Source organism: Nicotiana tabacum, chromosome 11 (assembly GCF_000715075.1).
Source record: "Nicotiana tabacum cultivar K326 chromosome 11, ASM71507v2, whole genome shotgun sequence".
NCBI classification, from domain to species: domain Eukaryota; kingdom Viridiplantae; phylum Streptophyta; class Magnoliopsida; order Solanales; family Solanaceae; genus Nicotiana; species Nicotiana tabacum.
In genome coordinates, this window is record NC_134090.1 from 123,330,887 (window position 1) to 123,342,952 (window position 12,066).

General features: G+C 36.7%; 1 protein-coding gene across 5 annotated transcripts; it reads left to right on the forward strand.

Moving 5' to 3' along the window:
- Window positions 1-1,890: 1,890 nt before the first annotated feature.
- LOC107805582 (YTH domain-containing protein ECT4) lies at window positions 1,891-11,097 on the forward strand. 5 transcript variants are annotated; one of them, XM_016629650.2, is made up of 9 exons: window positions 2,033-2,288; window positions 3,285-3,391; window positions 5,362-5,399; window positions 5,479-5,678; window positions 6,083-6,159; window positions 6,251-6,751; window positions 8,723-9,247; window positions 9,531-9,743; window positions 10,153-11,097. In XM_016629650.2, the coding sequence occupies exons 3-9, from the start codon at window positions 5,386-5,388 to the stop codon at window positions 10,393-10,395; spliced, it is 1,773 nt and encodes a 590-aa protein (XP_016485136.1). In that variant the 5' UTR covers window positions 2,033-2,288; window positions 3,285-3,391; window positions 5,362-5,385; the 3' UTR covers window positions 10,396-11,097. The 5 variants fall into 5 exon arrangements, with proteins under 5 accessions (XP_016485134.1, XP_075081548.1, XP_016485136.1 ...); XM_016629651.2 differs by having other exon boundaries at window positions 2,152-2,288; window positions 5,504-5,678; XM_016629648.2 differs by lacking the exon at window positions 3,285-3,391 and having other exon boundaries at window positions 1,891-2,288; window positions 5,504-5,678.
- Window positions 11,098-12,066: the final 969 nt, after the last annotated feature.

The window sequence follows — 12,066 nt, forward strand, 5'->3', positions numbered from 1 at the left end:
TGGGCTGAGAATCATGTTTTACTATTGCCCGAGGGGCTTGTGAGGATTTTGACTGAGTAAGCCCGATGGCCTATGTTGTGAGGAAATATTTGATATTGATTATGAGGTCTAGGGCCTGAGATATGTACGCCACAAGGTGGCTTGATTGATATGAGGCCGATGGCTTAGTGATTATGCCACGAGGTGGCTTAATATTACGTTTGGGCCGTAAGGAACCCCTCCAGGAGTCTGTACACCCCCAGTGAGCGTGGGTACCTATTGTGATGTGAGATTGAGCCCGAGGTACTGGTATTGTTCTATGTGATTGCCCGAGGGGCTGGTACTGTTCTGAGATTGAGCCCGAGGGGCTGGTATTGTTTTGAGATGTTGCCCGAGGGGCGGATTTGTTGATATTGTGCCCGAGGGGCGAACCTTTATATGTTTATCTTTTCTTAATTTCCTATCAATTACCATGCTTAATTGTTGAAAAAGGCTTTTCATGAAGTTAAATTTGAGTTAAAGGATTTTTACCTATCTTTCACTGGTTTTACTGCTTCATTATAGCATGTTTTGTGCCTTACGTGATTTCCTGCTTTCAGTCTTTATTTTTGATTATTACCTACTGAGTTGGAGTACTCAATTTACTCCATGCACCCAGTGTGCAGATTCAGGCGTATCTGGTCCCGCTCCCGAATGCTGATCATTTACGGCTCAGGCGAATCCGAGGAGTCTCTAGGTAGCTGTTGGCGTTCGCAGCCCGGAGCTCTTCCCTATCTTATTCCTTCATGTTCTTAGTTTTTCTATATTAAACTCTGTAGTTATATATATATATATATATATATATATATATATATATATATATATATATTTGGAGTATTCCGTTTTGTTAGATGCTCATGACTAGTGACACCCCGGTATCAGGCTGTGTTTGGGCTGTATTTCGCATATTATACTATCATTTGCTTAAACTTTGGTTTATTTATCCATGTTTAGACTGTTTCTAAATAATTAATTGTTAATAATGGGAAAATGGGAAGTGTCGGCTGGCCTTGTCTTCACGAGAGGTGTCATCACGACCGGGTTTGAGTTTAGGGTCGTGACATAAATAGCACTAAAAAACCAATATTTACGTATAGGAGTTACCTCAATCGTAGCATGGATTTCTTGATCCCTTCGAACAAAGTTTTGGATAGTTACAATTTCATGGTTGTACAATACCACTATCCCTCCTACCTGGCCTTCAGCTGTCACCTCTATCAATTATGTAAACCCAAAATCATCCAGCAACTCCATATGCTTATAAAATATTTGATTAGTACAATTTACATATCTTTTGAGTATTTAAATTTGAATAATTTTCTTATCTTTTATATGTTACATAAAAAAATTGGATAATTTTTGTTTATAACTGTTAAAATATATTTAAACTTCAAATATTGTTATATGTGTATAATAATCATTCCCTATAAAAGCAAAAAAAAAATATTGAAACAAATAATGTTGTTATAGAGAGGTTTGATTGTATTTGTATATTTTGCCAAAAAAATATATTAGTACGAAAAGCATCACAACAACAACATATTCAGTAATATCCCACTTGAGAGGGATACAACACGGGGACTTGTCCATCCTACTACTACTCTCGCCCAAGCACGCTTAAATTTAAAGTTCTGATGGAATCCAGTGCACTGGTACGATCGCATCCTAGGAAGCATCACATCAAAAGCTAAATCGTTTTTTATCACTAATGTGAATATGAATTCTTGAAAGTTGTGAACGTTGTATAACATATTTTCAACAATAAGATAGTAACAGATTAACAGTAGCATCAAACATTTTGGAACTTTTCAAAATAAAAAAATCTTATATAGAAAATTTATTACTCCAGTAAATATTTTTATGCTAGTACCTACCTTCACTTACAAGTTAGAAGCAAGTGTACAAGAAGAAGTAGAAAAAGTGAAACTGAAACGGTAACTTCCTCGTCGGGCACACCGAGGAAGGACGTGCATATATATATACAAAATACGGACCCTAAACCCCTTTTTATGTCTAATTATTTTCAAACCCTCCCGCGAAGCTAAATTTCCCCTTTTTCTCTCTCTTTGATTCGAATAAGAGAAAATTGGGGGTTTACAGTAATTGGGGTTTTCGTATATTTAGTTTTGTAAACTCATCCCTCGACTCGATTCTTCTTTTGATTTGCATTGATTATCATTAGATTTGACTTTGATTTTCAATTCAATTCTAATTGATGGAGGATACGAATCAGCAGAACGTCGATCGATTCACGTCTGTTTCATCCTCAGGTTCGTTAAAATTTCTTTTGTGCGTTTTTTACTTACATAGGTTATTACGTATCACGAGTGGATCTAGGATTTAAAAGCAGTGAGTGTATATAGATATGTTTTTGTTTAAATTTTGTATATATATATATATATATAGCTCTAGCACGAGGTGGCAGGTACCTGCCGTGGTCGGCATCTCTTCCTGTATTGGCTGAATTCTATATATTCCGACCTTTTTGTATGACAGTGGTGTCTGTGCTAGTTTGCTTGCACCTCAACTGTTCTACCCGTACCTGTCACCTCTTACCAGCACAGGTATTAACTCTGCCACCAAGGTTTAGGCTGATGTGAATAAATTAGCTAGGTTTTTTACCTGTGCTGGGATTTGAACCTAAGACCTTGTGTGTAATGTTATATTGTTAGAGATTTATTTGGTCTTTGTCTAATGATAAAAATAAGACTAGCCATATACACAAAGTCGGTTAGTGCCAGTGTAGAGGAAGAATGGGCAAGGGATGTAGGCGTTAAGATATGAGTTCAGCAAAGCTAAGTAGCTTTGGTCCATACTCTGTTTCTCTATTAAGAGATCCACTAAATATGTAAAAGAAATAATGAGTTCGGCAGAACCTAGTAGTTTGGTCGAACCCTGTATATGTGTTAAGAAATTTACTAAAAATGTACAAAAGTTATGGGTTTTATAGAACTCAGTAGCTTTGGTTCAAATCCTGTATTTGTATTAAGAAATTGACGAATATGTACAAAAGTTAAGTTCAGCATACTAGCACTTGAGGTTGCTATCTTAGAATCAAACCCCATAAAGTTCAAATCCTGATATGTATGTTGGGCAGCCTTCCCTTTGCATTTGTGTAGAGATGCTTTATCCACAACTTGTATAGTGGGTTATATTGAGTATGTTTGTGTGACTGTATTAATAGGAAATTTTCTTCTGCTCTGGGTAATGCTGCAGTTGATAGTTCTCTTTCTTAGATATCTGTTGTGTTGCTGTTACTCTTTCAGGGTTTCACAAAAAGGGATTTGTGCATTCTTTTCGGTTGTATCTTTTATTTAGCCGGCTATAAGCTGCATCTGAAGCAATTTCTGTACAGTACAATCATCTGTTGAAGGTGATTTCTGATCTTTTAGGAAGTGTTATTAGTTAAAGATCTTAACGTAAAAATTTAGTATGATAAGATATGGAACAAGGTTACGATTGCCTTCCCTCACTAATATCTCGTCCCAGAATTGAGAAAGTAGCAAGAACCCTAACTGGTGAATCCTTTCTACACTGGATCTGCTTTCTATCCTTTTTTGGGTCAACTGAATGCCTGCTTCATGCAAAGTGCATTCTGCATGTTTGTTATGTACAGGTAAAAGTATGAGTATACTTATTGGGAGTCTTCCAACATCTGATCAAGTAAAACCGCAGTTCTTTTAACGAATTTCTTTTAAAATAACACAGATAATAATGTGTGAGAAAGTAATTTGAGATGGTTTGCATTTCTTACGAAGAGATAACATGCACAATGTGTGGTATACTTAGTTGCTCGGACTAGGGTCATGATCTAAATTTTAAGATTCGGGGGGTGCGGAACCAGGTACGATGCGGGTGCGAGAATTCAGCTAAAAGTAATTCGAATATCTTTTTTTATTAAGCAAAGTAATTCAAATATCTAAAATAGAGTTATAAAAATATGTCTAAATTATGAGATATTATTGGAAAACTTACAAGGTATTCCAAGAAGGAGAAAACATTGATCAAGAGGAGAATTCGAGAAGGAGATAAAAGGAAAAGGACATGCATATAAATCTCTATATACAAATTATTCCATTTTCTTCAATTTCACCCTAGAGAATAGTTATTTTGTCCTAAAAAATAAATTTAGTATTGGAATTTAATTGACTTAAATAGAGCGGGAATGGATGAGGATTCATATAGCAGATTGAAATTGAGGTGTAGTTGATTGATGGGCTGATATGACTAATGCAATCTATAGGTTAGTGATTAATTGCCACTTACACATTGTTCAATGATTGTTTGGGCATATTGCTCTAGCTCTTCTGCCTGAACTAAAGTTTGAAGTAAAAATATAATTAAATGGGAAAATAGATACTCGATTATGAGATATTATGTTGGGTTCTAGTTACTTGCCTCTCTTCCACAGTATTGCTGATGTGAACAAAGTATTCCCGTGGATCTTTACCATCTTGCAAATTTTGTAATATTTACAATTGAATTGATGACTTTAGTCATATAGGCATATTTAATTACATCCTTACGTGATAAATATAACTCTTCCTGAATCTTGTCATTGAGAATCTGCAAATTGATCAAAGCCATCTCAAAAAAGGAACTAGGAGCTTCTGAACAAATTGATGTCCTTTTGAGCATTCATTTGTGCCTGGGTTTCACAAAATTAGCTAAGTCCTGCACATTTTCCCCACTGAATTTTGAAAAATTGATATTTCGAATTGGTGTAACTACTAAAGTTTACATTGCAAAAGTAAGTTCTTACTTTTATAGTTCTATTATAAATCCTTGTTTTACAAATTGAACAAGTAGTTTATTTTCATTGAAATGTAGATGGGGACTCATTTTTATGCTTGCACAATTTAATTAAATTTATGAAAAAGCTATTTTTTTCGAGTAGAGCATCACTTCCAATTGCAAGATCCAGCGTTTGAGCAATAGAAGTTCCAAATCTACCAAAATATCTTTCCACAGAGCATCCCTCTGAGGCTTTTCTCTCTTATGGCCTTTGGGAGGAAGAATCCTGCTTTTATCTGAAGGGGGCAATCTCATATCCTATTGCCCCGGGTAGCAGAGTATCTGCATTTATCATTTGGATTTGGCCTTGAGAAGTACATTTTTCATCTTTGTTGTTTTACTTATCGAGTAAATAAATGAATTTATTAAAAATTATTTTTCTTTTGAGTTTTGTGGGTTTTATATCAAACCTGAGAGAGAAATCAACTTAGATTTAGCGGGGTCCTCTAATGTCCTTGTTTCATACACTTTAAAAATCTACATATCACTGAGTTAGTACTAGCTTGCATTGGTTTTGACAAGTAACAGCCTTCTTTGGTGTGGGTATAGGTGAAAGAGCCGTTGAGCCACATAATGCTGCAGAACAGGTATATTACTAATAGTCTTCAATATTTATTGCTTATTCTTTTGTATATTTTTGCCAGCATAGTTGACGTATTTGGTTAGTACTTCCATTTTAATCCATTATCAGCCTATTTCACCCAAAGATGAAAGGACTGTTTCTGCAAATGCTTCTGCGAATGCAACCATCCCTGGGGCTTCAAGAAATGCTAAAGATCACCCTGTTACCTCTGAAACTGGAGCTCTGTCCCCCTTTTATCCTCTCAATTCCTATTCTCCTCAGGACCAAGGTTTTTACTATGGAGGTTAGTTCCTTTGGCTAATGTTAATTTGTTATTGCAGTTCACCTGGTGTCACAAGCATGCAGCAAGATGCCAATGAATAAGTTCCTACTAAATCATTTCTATCCTTTTTTCTTCTTTTTCTACAAAGATCTTTTAATTTTGAAGGTAATAGAAGTAAAAGTTCTACCTGTTAAAATTTTGACTAATGTTGAAATGATTGTGATTTGTGAAGGGAAAGATAATTTTTTACTCAGTAGATGGTATGTCTGCCAACGGATTCACTGTCTTTGATTACTTCTTAACCTTATTTTTAGGATTTCCTTTGTGAAATATGGTCCCCCTCCCATGGGTGGTAAGGGGGAGTAGACAAAATTGTTAAATTTAGAATCCTTATGGTCGCTGATCCTTTATTTGCCTTGTGCTAGGTTACGACAATGGCACTGGGAGTTGGGCCGAACAATCTAATGATGTCAATGTGAACAACTTGCATGTAGTTCCGCCAGTAAGTTCTGATTCCGCTTTCTGTAAGTGGAAGCATTTATATTCCATACAGTGGGTCACCAAATATTAATAATCTCCTTGACCTTTTGCAGGCAATGTACAATGAGAATCCCCTCTTTTTCCCTCCGGGTTACGGCTTTGATGCTCAGATGGCATTTGGACAGTTCTCCCCCATTGCTAGTCCTCTTTCTCCTTTTATGATAGATGGCCAGCTATACTCCCCACACCAGATTCCGGTTTCTCCAAATTACTATGCACCCCCTATTTCCCCTGGCTTGCCGCATGTTACATCAGCTCTTTCAGCTTCGCAGCCTGATCTGGTGGCACCAGGAAGCACTGGCCATGAAATTGATAGCACGTATTTTGGGCCAGGATCAGGTTACTACATACCCGTCGGATCGTTTGGCGGAGGCGAGCTTTCGGGAAGCAGCAACATTGGTTTCTACAATTACCAAGGTGAATTTGGATCTGGTCAATCTTTATCTAATCGACCTAACCCCGACTCTGGAAGATACATGTCTCAAATGACATCTGCGGCACTATATCCACAACCAGTTGGCATACTTGGGTCGTACGAGCAAAACGCCATGCAGGTTTGTTATCATTTTTCTTCACTGGAAAATTTAGTGAAAGAGAAGCAATGAATGGTGAATATCTGTTACTAATTCTAATGATAAGTGTTTTTATCACCTCAAATATTATGTTAATAATATGATTATATGCTACTAACAACTACAACAATAAACCCAGTATAATCCCACAAGTGGGGTCTTAGGAGGGTAGTGTGATTTATATGCTACTGCTTACATAAAAAGTTTTTCTTTTCTTAATAAACTAACCAACCCAGTTTTAGTGCATAGCTTAGTTACAGATTTATGTTATACTTATTTGGATGTAGCTCGTTCTTTTTTCACCAGATGTAGCTGGTTCATTAATGGTAAACTTTTCAACTCATCAGAGAAAAATTAAGAGTAAGCACCGCTCCATGCATTAGAGAGCATTTAAAACTCGATCAATTCTATCCTTTTTTTTGGGTCAGGTAAAATTAAAACTCGATAAATTGTGACTTTTCTGGCTGTATGTTTTTCATTTCCTTCTTCAGCTTCCACCTTACTCACTAATGGAAAGAAATACAATATGGTTTAGCAGCGTAGCCTGGATTCTTCTTGATATATTATTCGTGTGCAATCACAAAGGCCTCATAGGTATTTTGTTGAATTATGTCGGTTAGATGTGCAATTTTGGCTATCCCTTATAGCTATTGGGTTTATATAATTACCCGATACATAGATTTTGAGGAAGTCTTTTATGAAATCGTTGAATAGCTAGTTAAAATTGTATTCACGATAGTCAAGCTTTTACTTTCCGGGCAACTGCGTCAGTATTGGATATTGGTGTGTGTCCAATACTAGTGCCAATTGAAGGTTTCTATCACTTGTAGTACAAAGTACGAGATTCTATCTCGCATGGCTCATCAGTAACTGACTCTTAGACCATGTTTGGTAGTGTCTTATAGGATATAGCATTGAAGGTATGAGAATTCTATTCGAGGGAGAGAAATAGTATGACTCTTGAGGGGCAGAGTTAAAAGCTTTCTTTGTTTTGGTTATACTTTTGGAGTAATGAGGATATACAGTATTGTATAGGTGGTTTGATTTTGTGGAGTTTCAATTGAAATGACATACTTCTGTAAGCGTCAGGATCTTGGTGAATTATCAATGAAATAGCTTTGACTTATAAAAAAGTTATAAGTCAAATGTACAAGATGTATCCACAGGCAACACTATATAAGAAAATACATATCCAAGAAATTCATCCTAGATTTGAAATAATTTCCTTGTCTGCACCTTTTCATAAAACAAAATCCTAAAGTTGAAACAATTAAGGATTACTTTATTTACTCGAGGGGGAAACTGTTAACTTTTCTTTTAAGAACGTCCTTGTGAATGAAGTGTACAGTAGCCTACTTTGGATTTTAAGGTGTTTATACTGATATCATTACTAATTTTGATGTCCCTTTTGTCAACCTGTATGATATCTTATTTATCCTTGTACATGTCATATTTTGTTGTCTCTTTTCTCCGTGAAATAGAAATAATAATACGGGTAACTTATATCTACATAATTAGCAGTGCTGGTTCTAGTGTACAAAACAATAGATCAATGAAACTATGAAACATTAGTATTAGCTCCCTCATGATTTTACTTAATGTTAAGCACAGTGATTGCCTTTGAAATTATAGCCATCAGTCTTACTTTTTACATTCTGCATATTGTGCTCGATCTATAATTAAAGAACATAGTGCATATTTTAACTTCAAAATCTTGATGATGGTCATTAGACACACATTCACTAGCTTGGAAATGAGATCTAGTCAATGCTGTGTTATATCTCCTAGCTTGAATAGAGGTCAGTCTCACTAGCAGCTGACTTTTATCATCTCAAATAAGAAACTATATACAAGGAATTGATTATCTTTATGTCCTGTCTTGTGTTTCTTAGAGCTGTTTATACTCGGTAACACCTTCTGTTCTGAATGATCTACTTAATTGATCAAAACCAGGCTTCACATCAAGGTCTTGGATTCACACCAGGCTCCTCAGCCAGGCATTATTCCCAAGGCAATCCTTATCCTAGTGCAAACTATGGTACTGGGTCTAGTTCTCTGTGGGAACCAGGTCACAGAAATTGGCTAACTCCTGACAGAGGCGGAAGACGTGAGAGGGATCGGCACTCTGTTAACATTTCTACTGAATCACTTGGTATGGCAAGTGAACGAAACCGAGGACCAAGGGCATTAAAACCAAAGAGCAAGGGTCCCATTGAGGATAGCTCTTCATCTGTGATCCATAAAGAAGTTGAGTCAACTAATACTTTACAGCCGGAGCAGTATAATCGGCCTGAATTTGTCACTGATTATGAGCATGCCAAGTTCTTTGTCATCAAATCCTTCAGTGAAGATAATGTTCACAAAAGCATCAAATATAGTGTGTGGGCTAGCACTCCTCTGGGAAATAGAAAGCTTGATGCTGCTTATCGTGAAGCAAAAGTGAGGAATGCTGATTGTCCTGTTTTTCTCTTTTTCTCGGTATGTTCCTTCAATTCTTATATTGGCTTGTGAGTTAAATGAATGCATCACTCTCCTGGAGAATGGTTCATATACAGAACAACCTTTGTCGTTATTCTCAGAAGGCTTCTATTTGTCTTTCAGTTATTTTTCTTTTTACACTTATGTTTTTCTAAATTTGTATCTCTTTTTAGCACGGTATTTGAAAACTTAGTAAACACCAATGCATGCTAATAAGTATACATCTTCTGTATGATAGGCATGCTTAAACTTTTGAGCTTTTAATATTTGGGTATGACTCTAGGTGAATGCTAGTGGACAATTTTGTGGGGTTGCTGAGATGGTTGGACCTGTTGATTTTGAGAACAATGCGGAGCACTGGCAGCAGGATCGATGGAGTGGGCAATTTCCTGTTAAATGGCATGTCATTAAGGACGTGCCTAACAGTCAGTTCCGCCACCTACTTCTGGAACATAATGACAACAAGCCAGTTACTCACAGCCGAGATTCTCAAGAGGTATATATCTTTTACTAATATGCCCTTGTAATCTTCTACTTTTGTTCTTGCTTCTAAGATTGTCATCCAGTTCTTTTTTGATAAGGAAGATTATCATCCAGTTCTCAATGTCTATTACCAATTGGAGCTGCAAATTTTCTGCGGAAGTCCTTATCTTGAATGTAGCTAGTCCAGATCTTTTGCCTGTATCATCACAAAAATTATCTCAGGATAGTGCCAGCTTGATTTGCATATATTGACCAATGGCTGCTAGAAATTTCTCTGGTTTTCTTTTTTCTTTCTGTATGCTAACATTCAAAACCTTGGCATTGACAACCATGTGCCCTTGCTCTTGCTTGGGCTATGTGTCCTATAGCTTGTGTTTATGAGTTGCATTTGCTTCACATTGTTGTCTTTCTGATCATTTCAGGTGAAATTGCCAGAGGGACTAGAAATGTTGAAAATTTTCAAAAACTATGAAGCGGATACCTCTATATTGGATGATTTCACCTATTACGATGAGAGGGAGAAGTCCTTGCTGGAAAAGAAGAGTAAACAGCGAACACTTCAACCTGGTAGTGCTGCAGTTACTACTGCAGCTGACACAATAAGTCAACTAGCCGATAGTCTTGCCGGCACATTAAACTTGGAAGGCAACAAGAATTTGCCTTAAAAAGAGTTTGTAATGCTTAAGCCTGTATCAGATTTCAGAGGCAATATCAACTGCTGTCATTCAATGTTAGTTGGTTGGGCAACCAGCTGGCTCGTATAGTTAAGGAGATTGCTAACAGCATTTTGGGAGGTGGCCTTTTCATCACCTTTGGATCAGAAAACTCTCTTTATCTCTTTCCTTTATTTGTCATTTGTTCAATGAGTTGGTTGTGATTTGCAATTCTTGGGCAAGGAGAGGCAGCCAGTAATGTTAGTGCTAACTGTTTTCCCGCTATTTCTTCGTTGTTTCTATAAGTAGGTGATGACAGGCAATACAGAAGCCATCCGACATCTGGAAATTTGTGGATCTTTCCGGGCTGATGTTTTATGTACTCTAGTTTTTCATAGTTTCAGGCAGTACCAATGGCTGCTTTTGTATTCCTATAGAACTGCCAAAATGAGTGATAATTGGGAGGAGGCCTTAAATATCTTTAGAGAAATCGAATGACTTGATACCGAGCCTGTATTTCTTCATCAACCAAAATAACGTCTGGCCTTGGCAGTCAGATTATTTCGTTTATGGAATTGTAGGTATTGATGTTTTCTCATGCTGCAATGTACTAGCTATTGTCTTTACTCCTACCTTTTAATACGGTCAGGGGCGGAGCTAGAAAAAATTCATTATATATGTATGAATATTAAATTTAGAACCCAGTTATTAGCACTTGAAGTCTTCGTTCTAAAATTTAGAACCCGTGAAGTTAAAATCCTAGTTCCAACTCTGAATATTGTAGCCTTCCATTCATTTTGCATCTGCATCAAAGTTGAAAAAATCATCATTGTCTGGGAAATTCATCTTGTAAGGTGGAAGGATGTTAATCCAAATCATAGATTCTTATAATGCCTCTCCCCAGGGAATGGTAACCGTGAATATCCGAAAGTGCACGGATCTAGTACCCTGTTGAATGATCCTTCAACTACTTCAAAGGAAAGTCGACGAGGAAACATATTTTCACTAGCATACTTGCTCGAGATTGAAGATGGCTTATCAGGATACCTTAAACAAGTGGTCGATTGGGAGATTTGTTTCTCATTCGAATGTGCATCAAGATTTGATTATGGTCTCTTTACCACTGAAACCCACGATTTGATAAAGCAGAATTTGAGCAATGCACCAAACGCAGAAATACATCTAAGGTTTAATCTGAGGCCAACCAACTTCAAAGCTTCATCTCCTTTTTCTTCTTATTTCGAAAGTCCAGTATTATACCTCCTCCATCTTGTTTTCTTCTTTTTCAATTGTTATTTTTATTATTTCCCTCCTTAAAGGAGAACAAAATGAAACAGTGGCGGGGTGGACGTGAACTAAGATAGTTAACTTATTGTCTCCAATAATTAGAACAATTAATCCCCATCCCTTAAACCAACTACTATATCCTGATCATGCAAATTGATTTGAATGTGTCCCATCTCCAAGCAAAATCGTCATTTTTGCTCCCCAATAATCAGAATTTCAATCCTCAAAAACCTCTCATTCACCAACACCACATTGACTAATACATTGTGGTCATATAGATTGATTTTAATGAATTCAGTCCTCCAAGCAAAATATGTTTACTCTTGCTACCATATTTCCTGCAATGTAAGATCAAACGTTGGGAGCCAACACAGATGAGGGTGTGGGCATGGATCA